Source organism: Sorex araneus, chromosome 1 (assembly GCF_027595985.1).
Source record: "Sorex araneus isolate mSorAra2 chromosome 1, mSorAra2.pri, whole genome shotgun sequence".
Lineage (NCBI taxonomy): Eukaryota > Metazoa > Chordata > Mammalia > Eulipotyphla > Soricidae > Sorex > Sorex araneus.
Genome location: NC_073302.1, coordinates 352,372,754 through 352,389,921, shown reverse-complemented (window position 1 = coordinate 352,389,921; position 17,168 = coordinate 352,372,754). Strand labels below are relative to the sequence as shown.

The following is a 17,168-nucleotide window of genomic DNA, read 5'->3' as shown; positions in this document are numbered from 1 at the left end:
TGCAGAAAGCAGAGAGAGTCATTGGTGACTGAGCTTGTCTTTGAAATATAAATAGTTAGAAGGTACTTTACTTAGTTGTCTATAGAAGATCAGCTTGGACTTTGCAGAATGTTGAGCTCTAGAAGAATTCGTGCCTGTTGTTTGTCAAGAATGGAACAAATACCCTTCTTGAAAATCTTCTTGATTTTTTTCCCCCCAAAATAAAATAATTTGTGTTTTAATTTTATAAGCATTTCCAGTAAGTTGAGAGGGGTCTTAAAGTGCTTTTGAGTCCATGATAAAGAAAACTGTGATGTTATTTTTGAGGTGACTAGAGGCTGGTGATGCCCCTGGGGGCGGTGTGGGATTGGTTTCCTATAACGTATCGGCTGTGATTTTTAGTAGAAGGTTTTGAGTAGTGTTTGTGAAGTAGAAAGTTTACCAAAGCTTTTCACCAAAAATTATATTATTCAGAGTTTTTGCGTTTTGTGCCAGCGTGGTGTTTTATGTTTTCTTGAATTCTCTTATTAGTAGAAAGCTATTATTTTGACTTTTGCAAATAAGGAAAGTGCAAGTCAGGCAAGTAAAGATTTTGACCAGATTGCTCCTAGAATCCCCACCTGCACAGTGTCCTAGGGAACGTGTCAGAGGCTCCTTTGTGCTCCAGCACTCAGAGACTCTAGACGCAGAGACTCTGGGCAGGGAAGACTTGTGCCCGCCTCTCCCCCCAGTTAGACCCAGAGGAATCTCAGCGTTCACTCTGGGCTGTACGGAAATAGCCCTCTCAACCTCAGATCAATTCCAAATTCATGGAAACATTTTATATTCTAATTTCTTTTTTCAACTTAAAGCCACACACATTCTTAGTCCTCCATTTGGGGGGGTTACTTTATTTCAAAGCTTGTAAGGTGGGTTCAGAAGGGTTCTAAACACCTACATTTTATTTATACTTTTATGGAGAAAAATTCCACCAGATTATATTTTTAGTTACTTAGCAGACAGTCCCAACACTGGTTTTGTTTAGTATTAACTGAGGCAGACTCAAGAGAGAGAACTGGTTGGCTTGGGGTGTTACCCACAAGCTGGCTTCCCTGCCGGAAGGAGGCCTGGCTTGCCCAGGACCCCCGACACGAGCCCTCACCCATTCTCTGAGCACATCAGTGGTTATTGTTCTGTGGGAGATGGGGTTGGCATTTGATGAGCAAACAAATCTGTTTTCTGACCAAGGCTTGCCGTGATCAGCTTCATTATGTTCATGACCAACATATTGGTGAGATCTCATCCAGATTTATCTACAGACTTTTATGGCTTTTGATAAGCATTATTTTAAAATAATTTATTTAAAAAATTGTGTGGAAAAACAAGACAACCCAGCTTTTAAAGAAAGAAAACAGAAGGACTGCCCAGCTGCGTTCCCAGAGACAGTAGCTCATACCTGAGACTGGCCCTCACCTGTGCGTCCTGTGTGCACCATTTCCATCAGATGCCGTCATAATACATACATTATTAAAGCTTCTTTTACAAGAAGATGTTGTAGACGTCATTCCATGCCAATATATCTGCATCTCTGTTTCCACCATCTTAATGGTATTAAGTATTCACCATGGATCTTCAAGTTTACTCAAATAATAACTTAATATTGGATTAAAAATAATTCACGGGGCTGGAGTGATAGCAAAGCGGGTAGGGCATTTGCCTTGCACGCGACCGACCTGGGTTTGATTCCCAGCATCCCATATGGTCCCCTGAGCATGGCCAGGGGTAATTCCTGAGTACATTGCCAGGAGTGACCCCTGAGCATCGCTGGGTGTGACCCAAAAAGCAAAAAATCAAAAAAAACCAAACAAATACACAACGTGGACAGGGATCTTTCTGGTTTCCCTCTCTGAGCAAGCTGGTGTTTACTTGGAATATACAGAATGTTAATTCATTCTTTAATCAAATATGTATTATATACCTGTGCCAGTCATTTTTCCTGGGCTTGGAACACAAATATAAAATGATTGTCCGTGTCTTTGCCCTACCCATAGTCTTAAACAAAAGATCAATATTGTATCAGACAATTACAATAATTGCTCTAGTAATGTCAGAAATGTATCATCCCCTTGAAGTTTTTAAAATTTTATGAATCGATGGGCTAAAATAGACACAGAGGGCTGTTATCTTTGGATACTGAGTAGGCAGACATTTTTATTTTATAAAAGAAGAGATTTGAAAGAACTCTAGACACTTTTTGGCCTTTTGCTTTCTGTACGGCCCATGGAAAAGTTTCTATTTCTGTCCAGAAAGAGGAACATTCTAGCCCTGTGCACCGTGCAAGAGTGAGTTCCTTCTGCCTAGCCAGTGGGTGAGGTTGGATACGGGGTCGCTGTTGCCTCCTGGCTTTAGTGTCACACTGACACATCATGCTTTACAGTGCCGTTAATTGGTCTCCTGTAGACAACATCTAACCTCATCTGTGCACGGCTAGAATTTTGGAATCACCTCCCAGTATTTACGTGCTCCTCTCTTCGGTGCAGTGGGCCAGTGGGGGTGTTGCTGTAAAGCGAGGACCTCTAACGGCATCCTCTGTATTTCACCCCTTCTCTCCTGCTTGCTCTCCCTTCTGTGGTGGCGACCACCTGGCCCCCAGGCGGGTGTGGAGAGCAGTGTGGACATCCTCGAGTGTCCTCTGACTGTAAGTCCGCGTTTCCGTCCGCTCTCGCCCAGCCCCTCCTGCGTGTTTTCTCATGCTTCCTCCGCCTGTTCTTGATTCTCCGTGCTGTCTGCTGCTTTATCTTGTCCTGTGTTGCATTCCTGGTTCTGTTTCGGTATTAGAATATTGTTGTTCTCTACTCTAACAGTAGCAAACTGCTCCCTCTACCTCACCAAAAATCAGTTATCGTCCTGAATATGAGCAGTATTTTGGCTTATAAACATTTGCATCATGTTGTCCTCATTTTCAACTTTACTGTCTGTCTGTCCATGTCTAGAGAAGCCTCTATAAGTCATCAAATTACATAGAATCCCGTGCAAAGCCCCTAGGCCAGTCCGGAGGCCAAGGCACTCAGCATCCCTGGCACAAGTACGGCATAGAAATGCTGAGTGTGGGTGCAGAGCTTGCACTGCCCCGTGTCCCCCTTTGCCCCGAAGCCCTGGGGCTCACTTTCAGCACCTGTGCTCAAGGCCTGGGGTGTCTGCAGCTTGTTCTTCGGTTTTGCACAGATGAGGTTAGAAATTAGAAGACAGATCTTCAGAGTGATGGTCTCTAATATTGGGATTCTGCTGCTGCATGTCTGTGCCCTGTGGAACCTGTTGCGTCTGACAGACCCTGCCAGTGAAGCCCGCGGCTCTCACGGAGGGTGCCTGGTGTATCAGCACCCGTCTTCTCCTAGAAAGGGGAAATTCCTGGAAAACACACACAAAAGCCAAAGAAAGGAAGACATTTGCAGGTGCCGTATTTCCTTCCTTGGCTTTGGAATATAAAAACATAATAATTGGAACGTGACCAGCTGTGTGAGTCCATTGCTTCGTGAGAAACACTGCTGATAGCCAGCTAGGATGCACCCTCCATGACTGAGGCATTCTGTGCCATGCTAAAATGAATCTTTCTAACCGGAACCTCTGTGTGGGCTTGTTTTTCTCTCACAGGAGATGGCGAATATTTTGGCTCAGAAGCAGCTGCGATCCATCATCTTGACGGTGAGTGTCTGTGCTGAGGCTGTCTTGCTGGGGGGATGACACTGCATTTCTCCTGTCCTCTGTACCTCGTCTGTGGCGTACCGTGTGCATCGTCCCAGGGGTGAAGCTCTGGGCAGGAGAATGAAGAAAATGGTAGTTTTTGGAGTGTGAATAAGCAAGTCTTCCCCGTGTTTGGCTGGGGGAAGGGTCTCTGGAAAGCTCTTGAGAGAAAGAACAAGGAGCCACAGTATAGCAGTTGGAAGTCTCTCAGTGGGGCGATTTGTGACACACCTATAATGTTAACTTTCATTTGACTTACACACACGCCAGTTTGAGTGAAGTCAAATGTGAGATATCCGGATCTTTATTTGCCACTTGACTTGTAACCAAGGCCTGAAAGAGGTGTGTATAGTTGACCTTCCTGCTCATCAAAACCAGATATCTGTCCTCTTCTCTCCTTTTCTCTTTTTCACCCTCTCCTTCCTTCTCCATCCCTCCCCCTTCCCTTTCTGTCAGAGACACACATACTAGTACAATGAAGTCACTCCACATTAAAAACCTTACCAAAAAAATAAAAATAAAATAAAAACCTTACAACAGCAAACAGAACCAGAGTTCTAAAGCCTAAAGCCATCTCATCAATTGCTTCCATTTCTCATTTTTCTCCCTACTCTGTCTCTAATTGGTACTGTCTAAAGGGTTGGGAGTTGATGCGTGAAACCAGACCCTGAGCCTGAGCCTGGGGTCATCGAAGAATTTACCAGGAGCAAGATCGTTTAGGCAGCGCGAAGTCCGTTTGTTGAGAGTCCACTGGCCAGTGACACAGCGTTGGCCTCCAGAGACAGACAGACAGACAGACAGACAGACACACACACACACATAAACACACACACACAGACAGAGAGACAAACAGAGACAGAGAGACAGACCAAGTCAGAGAGAGAGAGAAGAGACAGAGAGAGACAGAGTGAGAGAGAAAATCAGTGAGAGAGAAGGAGAGAGAGAGGGGAAGAGAACTAGGTGGGCAACTTCTAAGTTAGTCAGTCCAGGGGGGGTGAGCAGCAAACCCGTATCCAATTTTAGGAAAAAAGTAAATTGTGCTTACAGTATCTTAGACCAGTCCCATGGAAAGAATGTGGAATGCATATAGTAGTTTGGTTCAGCCATGAAGTGTTCCAGGCGAGTCGTGTGGAGATGATGAAATGCACAGAGACTGATTTTTTGCAGTGGGTCCAGTGCTCGGATTCTGCTGGTCTGGGCATCTCATGTCTGTTGGGGGATGATGGGGTGATGTGCAGGCCTGTCTGGGCAGTGTGGGGCGCGGGGGCAGTGGAGGGCCTTCAGAGCTGCTGGGCACCACTGATTGTCTTAGCCAGGATGGTCTCACCCTGAGATGAGGCTTGGGGCCTTAGGAGGGCCCTAGCCATGCCCCTCCACTGGTGCTCACGGCCAGGTGAGGGGCTCCCAGAGGATTTTCCTAAGATTTCAAGAGCCAGGTGGGTGTGTCCCATTGGAGCTACATGATGTGAATGGCTGTTCTGATGTATCCACCAAATATTTGGAACTTTAAAGGCCCACCGAGGTCTTTGCCAAAGAAGACACGTGTTAGGCCCAAGTGCTAAGTTCCATTTCAGACCCAGCCCTCGTGGCGCTGAGGCCGTCTCTGGCCACCGCTGTCCATGTGTTCCCTCTTGCTTCTGCGGCTTTGAAGAAGGGCTGTTCTGTTTTTCCTCTAATTGCCACCTGGAATCACTCCTGCTTGTCATGATGTTGCATTCACTGCAAACCCGAGAGTTCTTTGCTTTCCTGTGTCACTTCTGAAATGTTTGCCCATCCCAGTGGCGGGCTCCTGCAGGGACAGCCCTGGGGTAGGTAGCGGCCCTACAGAGGCTCAGAGCTGCTCCCCTGCTGTGTGCAGGCTGTCCTTCCATCTCCTCCTTGGAGGTGTGTGTGCACGTAGCACTCGTTTCCTCTCCTTCCTTTCCTCTTCTCTCCTGGTGCTCCCTAAACCCAGGGGGTCATTCCTGGTTCCTGGCCCGAAGTCTTCTGACTCAGAGAATTTGATGAAATCTAAGCACCGCCATGCCCTTCTGGTCCTCAACTATATCCTCAACTATAGCCTCCACATGGACACTTTGGAGGTTATCATTGACCTGATGGTGTAATGGCAGAGGTTCACTTTTGCTGTTGGCTTGCTCTTTTTCCATATGTACATATATATATATATATATGCATATATACGCATATCACTGTATCACTGTATCACTGTCATTCCGTTGTTCATCGATTTGCTCGAGTGGGTGCCAGTAATGTCTTCATTCGTCCTAGCCCTGAGATTTTAGCAGCCTCTCTTTACTCATCCTTCCCAGCAGTGCCACATTAGAGGCTCTTTCATGGTCAGGGGAATGAGACCTATCATTGTTACTGGTTTTGGCATATCGAATATGTCATGGGGAGCTTGCCAGGCTCTGCCGTGCAATATATGCATATATATATATATATAAATTTAAAAAACAAATTTATTGGTGAATTCTGTCCCTAGCATGTCATCCGGGCCCAGCGGGCCATCAACAATGAAATGGCACACCAGCTCTACGTGCTGCAGGTCCTCACCTTCAACCTCTTGGAGGACCGGATGATGACCAAGATGGACCCGCAGGACCAGGTGAGTGTGGCTGGCCAGTGTGGGGAGGGGTGCCTGCTCCTGGGACGGGTGCTGGAGGCGGGCGCCGTCATGCTGAGCCGAGATTCATGTCTCCAGAGGAAATTGTTCTCCAAACTTTCTGGCATGTGACCACCAACAAACCAATCAAACTGTATTTCAGAAAAAGGCAAAGACCTATTTCTTCAGCCACTCCTGAACCTGGAGATTTTAGAGGGTGACATTATTTCAGAGGCACTAACATGTAGACGGTTGTATTATCTCAAAACTTGGGACACAGATTTCAATCTTACATTGCTCTAGAGAATAAAACTGCTGGATATACTGTAAGTAGGTATCAAACATACTCAGCTCCTGTTCCGCAAAGAAGTTTGACTTTTGTGGCCAGAGGCAGTGCCCTCTGGACGCCCTCCCTCAGGGCTCCCAGCCAGGAGGGTGGTGCCGAGGTGGTGGGGCGCAGGTGGGCAGGGTCAGCGCCAGGGAGACGGCCCCGGCATCCTGCAGCTGCATCTTTATCAACGGGCATGTCACCTCCTCTGGCCTGGAAAGTTCTTCTGTCCCGAAGGCGTGCGTTCGTGAGCTTGTCAGTGTGAGGAAGGGGCTGGGGCTGTCAGGAGCCAGACGCAGCCCACGCTAAGTTAAGCCGCACAGCCGAGGGAAGTACTCCGCACTGCGGAGGGCCTGACGTCTGGCACATGTGAAGTGGCCACGATGTGTGTGGAGATGCTCGGCCTCTCACCCGTGGCACGAGGCCAGGAGATTATACCGATAGCGAGGCCTGAGCGGCCTTGGAACAGGCCCGTTCCTGGTCTTGATCCCCTGGCCATGAGCACCTTGCCGCTATGTGAGGGGTGGCCCTGGCCGAGAGCGTCACAGCTCACCCCACTCATTTTGTGCTCAAGTCAATGAAATGGGCCATTCAGACCAGCCTGAAGGCGTTTCCCCTCTGAGGGCACTTCTCAGGGCGGCTTAGGGGCCCTTGTCTCTCACGGTGTCCTGAAGCCTGAGTGCCTCAGAGCCCAGCAGGGCAGCCCTGCATGCGTGCGGCTCCCACAGAGGGCGGCTGGCCCCTGGGATGCACAGTGCCCACGGCATGGCCCCGTGCAGCGGGAGGGCAGCCAGGCTTCTCTCTGTGTGCGTGGCCTCTGGCGACCGCCGGCCTGTCGCGTGACTCGGTGGCAGCCGCTCACCGCCGCCCCTCGGCTTCTCCCTCGCCCCCTCAGGCCCAGAGGGACATCATATTCGAGCTTCGGAGAATCGCGTTCGACGCCGAGTGCGAGCCCAGCAACAGCAGCGGCAGCGTGGAGAAGCGCAAGTCCATGTACACGCGGGACTACAAGAAGCTCGGCTTCATTGTGAGTATGCGGCCGCCGCGGCCCTCGCCAGCGCGTGGTCCCCTTGCTGCGTGTGGAACTCTCCCCACAGTTTCCAGATGTGTAGCTCGTTTCAGCAGGATCCGTGCAAAGCTCTTTCTGGCTGCAGTGAAACGGAAGGACTTGCACAGAGGGTGACTAATGTGGAGTTTGTTTATCCGGCTCTGATGAAGTGTAACCCAGGGCAGTTAGCCTGGAGCGCCTTGAGACGTCATTAAATGTAGTTCACGGGGCACGCCGAGCCCTGTGTGAAGTCACTGGCTGTGACAGCTAGGGTATGGATCTTATTATCGGGGCAGTGATTCATTGGCTCAGATACATCGATTTCCTATCGGCGTTGAATGGAGAGTGTCCTCCATGCCAACCAGATGGGCGGGCCAGTGGGAGGTTTCCCGGGAGCTCTGATGGCTGTGAATGCCAACGAGGCGCTTTCTGGACCCGCCTTGGAGCCCGGTGACGGGAACACAGCTTGTCTCGGGCCGACTCTGCTGCTCTTGGTCCTCCTTGAGCTCCGTTGCCCCCTGTTTGTCGGTGACCTGGGGCTGACTGATGGCAAATGCTGCGGTGTGAGCTGGGTTTTTCGTTGTTTCCTCTCTGGGCCTTCTCAGTGGGGCTCCGGGCTCCAGGGTGCCGAGGACGGGCATGCTTCCTCCCTCTGCCCTTAGCCTCCATCCTTTATAGCAGCCACGTTTTTGCTTCAGTGGTGAAAAGATCTGGCCCGAGAGAGATGACAGTGGTGTCCAGCACCTCCTGACTCAGGTTTCATTCCCAGCATCTCGTGGGCCCCTGGGCACAGCTGGGTGTACAGGGGGGCTGCCCCGGGACCCCTGGCTACACAGTGCCTAGAGCTCTGATTCCTCCGTCCCTTCGGCCAAACCGGGCCTGCCTGTTCGAGTGTCACCCAGTGAGCCCCACCTGGTGAAATCAACAGGCATAATCTTACAGTGGATAGGATCTTTCTTTGCAGACTGGATGCCAGCTGCTGTTTCCATAGGCTGGCATCATGCGGTATCTATTTGGGGGCTGCCTTGTCTCTTGTTGGAATCGCCCTTGAAGGTGTTTCTGCATCAGTCACCATGTCTTGTTGCTCAATACCAAGGAGCACAGCTCAGGCCGACCCTTGAGAATGTGTCAATGTCTCGAAATTCTGCCCCAGTCTGTAGTGAACCTCCTTCCCTCCCCACCCAGGGTCCCATTATAGCCTACACCTTCCCTGAAATCATTTAATGCCTTTGATAGCACCACACTGCTTTCTACAAACATCGGTTATTTCCCACTGAATCGCAGGGATAATTTATAAGAAAACACTCAAGAGGTTGGAGAGCTGGTACAGCAGTTAGTGATCGCCGTGCAGTGTGGCTGATCTGGGTTCGATTCCTCGTACCTCTGCAGTCCCTCGGGCACTGCCAGGAGTGATTCCTCAGCACAGAGCCAGGAGTAAGCCTGAAACTTGCGGAAAACCTCAACTATTTTAAGATACAAAATGAAAAATAAGAATACTTGACATTGTTTTGCTCTGACATGTTCTTTAGGGAGGTATTAGGCATTTTTATACTATCATACCCTTAGTTTTATCCTGGATCTTGTACTGGAGTCTTTGTTCTGGGCCCACACCCATTGCTGCGCAAGGCTCACTCCTGGCTCTGTGCTCAGGGATGACCCCGATGGTCTCTGGGTCTCCTTGTGGGCTGGGGAACCCAGCCCTGGAGGCGGTGTGCAGGGCAGGTCCTTCCCCACTGGAGGCGGTGTGCAGGGCAGGTCCTTCCCCGCTGCACTATATTTCTGGCCCCTAGTGGAGTCCTTTAGCAGTTGGATCCTGTGAAAGAATGTTTTTCTAACAAAGTTCCATGGCAGGTGAGCTGGCCAGGCGTTCCCGTGCCCCTGCCGTGCACTGGTGGTTCTGTGCTGTCACCCACCCGCGTGGGCGGGCCTGGCCAAGGCCGCGGGACTGTGGGTGGAGCCTGTGTTCCTCGGGAACTACAGTTTCCCCAGGTTTTTGAGTTTCGTTTCTTTCATTTGCGAGTACTCATTGCTTGGAAAGCTTCGTCGCAGTGCCAGGCCTACCCCACCCCGGGGGGGGGGGGGCAGACTCAGCCCGTGCTTTCCACAGTGCTCTTGTTGATTCGCCGTGTGGTGGAGGGGCTGTGTGCAGAGTTCCCACAGCAACACCGTTGGCCTGTTCTGTGAACACCTGGTTTTCTGTGTGTCTGAGCTCGACAAGACGCAGACGTAGGTCTTTTTCTGTGCCCACTTTCACCCCCTCTGCCAGGTCCTGATGCTTTCATTCTGGGCATGTGGCTCCCGGAATGCACCTCGTCAGGCCCCCTCCTGGCCGTGCTGTGAGGCAGGGGGCTGGGAACAGGGACTTGGGGGGCCCTGGGTTGTGGCAGAACCGGCCCCAAGGAATAGGGACTCGTTCTCTTCAGGTCCGAGCCTGTGGGAAATCCCCAGGGTGGTACCTGAGCGCTTTGCTCAGTGGAGCGCCGTGTTAGCAGCCCCCGGGCCAAGGGCTGAGAGAGAGTGCTCAGTCCTGTCTGCTGGGTGCTGTGCACCACGAGTGTCGTACAAAGAAACCGCCTCCTTAGAGTGAAGCTCGAGTTACTGTGCTCTTAGGCCATCAGCTCTTTTGAGGTTCCTTCTGTAAGGACTTGAGAAGTTATTTTACAGAGCAGAGACCTTGAATGAGAACAGTTAAGAGAGAGTGTCTATTCCCTTTATTTTTCTGCGTTTGCACCCTCTGCCTTTTTCTGTTTTCCCTTTTAGTCCTCCCCTGAAGCTTCTCAGAGCCATCTTGCACTCGGGGTTGAGGTATCAGTTGGGAAGACCAAGTAGCAGTGATTTCCAGAGCAGAACATGCTCTGAGAACTTCAACAAGCAGATTTTTCACTTTTTGAATATTCAGGCGGCTCCACTGGCAAGCACGTGCTCAGTGCGCCACCTAGAGGCCACTTGCAAAACTGCTGAAGGCAGCTCCGTGCAGGGGGCGCTGTGACCCTGTTGGTCTCCTGCTGCAGTCTTCCTGTGCTCGCGGGACGCGGACTGTGCCTAACGCCTCACTGGGTTCCTCCCAGGGACTTCTTCAGGGGAAATTTCATGGGCAGGCCTGAGAGGTTGTGCAGCCTTGTATGCAGCTGTGTTGGGTTCTGTCCCCTGCCAAGAGTGATCCCTGAGCACAGAGCCAGGAGTCAGCCCCGAGCACAGAGCCAGGAGTCAGCTTTCAGCACTGCCGGGTGTGACTCAAGGACCAGAAGGAAAAAGAGAAGACAATAAAGGAAAAGGGCACAATTTCAGAGCTGAATATTCATCTGGTTCTCTTAGAAGAAAAGTTAGATTTTTAGAGTGAAGCTGCAGTTTCTCACCTCTCTTATCCCCACTGTGTAACGCTCTGGCAGTGTGAAAGCCTTTGGAGTTCACTGGGCCTGGACTTTATTTGATTTGCTTATTTGGGTGGGGTGTTGGCCATCACCCAGCAGGGATCGGGGACAGCTCCCGGCTTTGTGCTCAGGGTCCATTTCTTTCAGAGCTCTGGGAGGCCGTAGCAGTGCAGGGAGTGGATCGAGGGTCAGCCTCGTGCACCGCAGGAGCTTCCCACCTTGGTCTCTCTCTCTCTCTCTCCCTGGCCTCTGGGCCTGGGTTGACATTTTTTAAATATAGTTCTGGTTAATAAGAGTTTATAATATTGGTGGGCAGAGTGACCGCCCATCCTCAACACCCGGTGCCCACGACTGTGCGGTCCTGTCCTCTGCTGCCTCCCCTCGTCTCGTCTCCCACCCTCTCCTGGCCTAGCCTTTAGTTCCATTTCTCTCCTGAGAGCTCGTGTGCTTGGCCCTCGTCACTCGGTCTCTGGGGCCCTCAGCTGAGCCACCAGCTACCTGGTTTCTGGTGGTTGAACGGTCCCTCTGCCCAGAGGGGAGCACCCTGCAGGGGGCATTTCTGGTCCCTGCTCTCAGGAACCGCATGTCACTGAAATTGTCGTAAGTTTCCCGAGCTGCAGAGTTGCTCTTCCAACGTGGCAGCGAGAACAGTTGGTTCCCGGGTGATGCAGCCTGACGCCTTTCGGAGCAGACGGGGCATGTGTTCCTTCTTGGCACAGCAGGCTTCTCTGCCGTGTGATTCTAAAACCTCAGTGTGAGGTGTCTGGGGGCGTGTGGGGCATCCCACCCGGGAGCGAGTCTGCTTTTACAGCCGGCCGGTTGCCGCAGTGTTCCTTTCGGGATGCACACATGCAAGCGCGTGGGTGTGGGCGGGCGGGATAGAAGGGGAGTCTCGGCTCAGACTGATGTCCCTGGAAAGCAGGGCACGGCTGTGCCCTGTCCCTCCTTATGACCAGTACCCGGCAAGTGGCTTCCTGCCCATGTCGAGTTGTGCTCTTAGCCCGGCCTCCCGTGGGACCTGACTGTCTTTGTTTTTAGTTGATGATATCAACTAAAAACAAAGACAGTCTTTGTTTTTTTCTCTTGAAGGATTTTTATCCTGTTCCACCTGATAAAAATGAGTATGTCTGTGGTTCATCTTTTCCCTTTATAACTTTTTATAATCATTCGAGTAGCTTGGTGCCAGCAGTGTTAATGCTTATGGGTTTGGTGGACCGAGTTGCTGCACTGCCATCATCACCAAAGTGCCCAGGGCCCTCCCCTATGGTCCCTCCCTCACGTCCAGTCCACCCCCTCTTCCCACCCGCTCCACAGACCCATCTCACTCTTCTTAATCTGCTTTGCAATCAAAGGCCTGGCGTCTGGCGTCCTTCATGGTGGCTGTTCGCCTGTTCTGTTTCTCTGTGAGTCACGGGTGAGTGAGGTCATCCCGCATCTGTCCTTGCCGCGGGCCCTCTGCCCACCAGGCTGCTCTCCGGTTCTGCCTACACTTGGGGAGCTGCCAGTCCTCTTGCTTTCAGAGCTTTGTTGTATTCCATGTGCCACAGTCCCTAAGCCTTCCCTGGTTGAGGACCCTGGGCCTGTGGCCACCATGGCTAGTGTGTGAGGGGCTATGGTGAACGGTTTCTGGATCAATGTGATTGTGTTTGGGAGATAGATGGAAGGTGCGCGGGATTGCTGGGTCATATGGGACTTCTCTTTGAAAAATCTCCATACTGCTTTCCACAGAGCTGCCTTCCCAACAACAGTGAAGGGGTTTTCCTCCTGGTGTCGCTGTCCCCACTCCCTCCCCACCCCAGTTTTTTTTGTTGTTGTTGTTTTTGTGGTTTTTTGGCTTTTTGGGTCACACGGCAATGCACAGGGGTTACTTGTGGCTCTGTACTCAGGAATTACTCCTGGCAGTCCTCGGGGGACCATATGAGATATTGGGAATTGAATCCCGGTCGGCCACATGCAAGGCAAATGCACTACCCGCTGTGCTGTCGCTCCAGCCCACACACCCACCCCGTTTTTTTTGATTTATGTTGTTCTTAGTGGGGTGGTGCAATATACCTTAACATTGTTTAGATTTGTATTTCCCTAGAAATAAGTGATGATACCTACTGGTCACCCATATATCTTCCTCAAGAAGTATCTGTTCATTTTCTCTACTGATTTTTCATGGTGTTATTTTCTGTTGAGCTTTGTTAGTGCTTTACATATTTTATTTATTAGACCTTTATCTTATGTGCTGTATCCAAATATTTTATACCATTCAGTAGTTTGTCTTTTTTGTTTTTGCCCATAACTTTTGTCATTTAAAACTGTTTTAAAATTTTTTTAATTGACGGGGCCGGAGCGATAGCACAGCGGGTAGGGTGTTTGCCTTGCACGCGGCCGACCCTGGTTCGATCCCCGGCATGCCATATGGTCCCTCGAGCACTGCCAGGAGTAATTCCTGAGTGCAGAACCAGGAGTAACCCCTGAGCATCGCTGGGTGTGACCCAAAAAGCAAAAAAAAAAAAATTAATTGAATATCCATGAGATAGACCATTACAAACCTGTTCATAATTGGGTTTCAGTCATACAATGATCCAGCACCCACCCCTCCACCAGTGTACATTTCCCACCACCACCATCCCGTTTCCCTGCCGCCATCCCCCACCCCTCCACCCCCCACCCCCAGCCTATGGGAGGCACTTTCCTTCTTGCTCTCTCTCTCCTTTTCCTTTTGGTTTGCAATATGGTTTGCAATACGGGTACTAAGAGGTCATGGTGTTTGTTCAGGGCATTCAGCCTTTATATCGGGATGGTAAGGCTGCAGTAGCTTTTTAATTGGGTGGCAGCTTTGGGGTGTGGGTGTGTCTGCCGAGGCTTCCGGAAGTACAGGAAGTGGGGGGGTAGCCCATCCCGACCCCGAGAAAGCCTGGAGATTTCAGTCACAAACACGCATACCAGAATTTTTTTTCTTTTTTTCATGTCCTCAATAAAAGTATATTTCGTGTTGCCTTCAAGCTGGTTTCTAGAGATGAAAAGCCATTTTCTCTGTCCTTCAAGATTTGGGGATTTTGGTCTTGCATTTGCCTTTTGAATTTTTTTTTAATATATATACATATATTTTTTTTGAATCACCATGTGGAAAGTTACAAAGCTTTCAGGCTTAAGTCTCAGTTACACAATGCTCGAACACCCATCCCTTCACCAGTGCCCATATTCCACCACCCTTTTCAGCAGATTATATCTCGGTGAGGTCCGTCCTGAGACAGTGGAGTCAGACCGGGGGTATGGTGGTGATTTTGGATTGTGGAAGCAAGTGGCTAACTGGGGGCTCTGCTTGGGTGGGCAGTAGACTAATGTGCCCCCCTCTGACTTACCCCAGTGTATTCAGTTATTCATGGGTCTGAGATTAATTGTGGGTTTTGAGCTCTTTCAAAATTAATTTATGGGTCTCTGAAGCAAGCCCAATAAATGAGCTTGTATAGGTGAGCTGGAGGTAGTTTGTGGGCGTGGCTCCCACATACCTAATTTTTTGCCATTTAATTTCTTGGTAAATTTGCTCCCAAGTTGTGGGGTCCAACCAAAGGCAAAGTGATGATTTGGGGGCATCAGGAAGCCTGAAGGCACCATCAGGCTGCTGATACACTCACCCTTCAGGAACAGGTTGACCTGCTGGTGGCACCATACAGCTTTTAAATCACTGTATCAACTGTCATCCCTTTGATCATCGATTTGCTCGAGTGGGCCCAGTAACGTCTCTACTCATCCTAGCCCTGAGATTTTAGCAGCCTCTCTTAGGTGTTTGATGGTTTGGGACACATTTAAATGGTCCGAATATATTAATATGTAATATATAATATAAATATATATTTGCATATAGTGATAGTTTATTTCCTTTCTTCTTTGCTTTCTTTGTCTTGCCTGACTGATGTGGCTTGGACTTCCAAAACTGTGTTGAGTAACAGTGGGGAGAGTGGACATCCTTGCCCCGTGCCTGGTCTCAGAATTAGGTCTTTCAGGCTTTCTCTGTTGATTGTGGGTTTGCTGTAAAGAATTGTTTCTATCTTGAGGTATGTTCCTTTTGACAGTACTTTGCTGAGGTTTTTAAAATCATGAATGGTTATTGAATATTGTCAGATCTTTCTTTGATATTTTATACAAACATCTGATTTTTAGGGTGCTACATTCACTAATTTGCCTTTGCAGGACCACGCTTGCATCCCAGGAAAAGTCCCACACTGTCGGCTTCCTTTTGTTGAGTCTTTGTTGAGGATCTTGCTCTGTATTCACTGTGACGTCACTCTGTGTCCTCTTTGTCTCTCTCATTATCAAGGAAAGTTGTATTCATAGAGGCTGCTAGGAAGCAGTTTCATATCTTCTGTATTTTCAGAGAGCTTGAGGAAGATAGGTAGTGTGTGTGTGGTAGGGAGTGGGAGAGTGGGGGGCTGATTTCCAGGAGGCCCACTGACCCTTCCCTGTAGGTCCCAGCCCGGGTTTAATGCCCAGGCCTTGTGCAATCTGGTCCCTGGGGTGCTGGGACCCCTCCAGGCTACTCTGGGGTGCTCAGTAGCTTTCAGTTGCACCCAGCGATTTTTAAGGGCCCCTGGTGCGGTGTTGGGGACCCGCCAGTGCTCACTCAGCTACATGTAGAGTGGCGTGCCTTTTGCTGTTGGTCTTGGGGCCACACCTGGAGGTGCACAGGGCCTGCTTAGGCCTCTGTGCATGAGGGTCTAGCCCGGTGGAACTTGGGACCAACTGCATGCCCGGGACCAAACTCTGCTCTGCCACATGCATGGCAAGTTCCTTCCTCCGTGCTCTTTCCCACCAGGCAGTTTCCTCTGAATATTTGGTTGGATTCATCAGTGAAGCCATCTGCACCTGGGAGCTTGTTCCTGGGGAGTTTTAACTTTTTATTGGGTGAGTGGGGTGGGGGTTATACCTCTGGTGCTTGATACTTACCCCTGCCCCTGAGCTCAGGGATCTCTCCTGGCAGGGCTCAGGGCTGTGTATGGTGCCAGGGGTGAGCGTGGGCCAGTCATGTGCAAGGGTAGCGCCCTACTGGCTGTACGTCCCTCCAGCCCCCTGACATGTGCTTTTTATAGGGGTTCATTCAGAATTCTCTGTGGAGTTGGTTTCGATGCAGCAAATGTCTTCCTCTGTTGTTTCTCCCAGGACTCTTCTATCCATCCCTCTAATCCGAGAAGGCAGAGGGCTCTTGGGTGCGGGTTCTTCCTGTTTAGTACTCTACTGTGTTGCTCCATGGCTTTTTTGAGAAATCTGTTGTAAATGTAATACTACTTTTCATGCCTTTGGGGCTTTCGTCCCCTTGCTGCTGTGAGTTGTCTGTCTCTCGCTTTGGTTCTTCGTGTACTGACGTTGTTCTCTTTGGCTTTGTTGGGCTCCGAGCCTCTCTGGTGCACGAGTCTCTACCCTCAGACTGTGACTCTCCCAGCTGTCCCGCCAATTGTTGTTCCAGTTCTCTTTGCTCTTCTGGAAGTACGGCAATTCTCTGTTGGGACAGGCTGTTGCTCTTCCTACTATCCATTAAATAAAGTAAGTTTTTGTCATTAAAAAAAAAATGCATTCTTTTCTGCTGCCTTCCTCTGTTGATGATTGCTTTCCCCTTTCTCCCATCCCCGCCTTCCTTGGGCCCGCCGCTACTCTGCACGTGCCTCTGCTCTCTGATCAGTTCTCCTGTTGCTCCGTCGGTCTCTCTCCGAGCTTGCTGACTCTCTCCTGCAGTGCTGCCTGCCCTCAGCCCACTGCCATCAAGGCCTTCCCCGGGCAGCGTAGGGCGTCCCTGTCCGGGGTGCCTCTCTCTCCCGGGATTTCTTTCCTGATGTGGCTGGTTCCTCTCATTGTTTACGCACAGTGCTCCCTCGGAACAGAGGGTGGGGCTCCAAGTTCCAGGAGCCCCGAGTACCAGAACCTGCTCACTTCACAATCAGGCTGGTATCCATGGCTATGCTGACTTGTGGGCACCATGGAGACCCACGGGGATTCCTCAGTATGCTGGCACTGGCGGGACAGTTCCAGTGCTCCTAAGTGGGGTGGGGGGTCCAGCCAGGTTCCTTTGTGGGGCTCACCTAAGGCTGGTCAGTGGCGAGTTCTGATGGCGCACCTGGACAGAACCAGAAAAGATGC

The 17,168-nt window shown here is 50.4% G+C and overlaps 1 protein-coding gene across 3 annotated transcripts in view; it reads left to right on the top strand.

The window, feature by feature from the left end:
* ELMO1 (engulfment and cell motility 1) overlaps window positions 1-17,168 on the top strand; it is a 545,070-nt gene that overhangs the window by 209,727 nt on the left and 318,175 nt on the right. For 2 of the 3 annotated variants that reach the window (XM_055132311.1, XM_055132316.1), the window contains exons 11-14: window positions 2,612-2,656; window positions 3,610-3,660; window positions 6,182-6,304; window positions 7,525-7,656. In XM_055132311.1, coding sequence (XP_054988286.1) covers window positions 2,612-2,656; window positions 3,610-3,660; window positions 6,182-6,304; window positions 7,525-7,656 — 351 coding nt within the window. The remainder of the gene's footprint in view (window positions 1-2,611; window positions 2,657-3,609; window positions 3,661-6,181; window positions 6,305-7,524; window positions 7,657-17,168) is intronic. The other variant, XM_055132324.1, reaches the window with a different exon arrangement.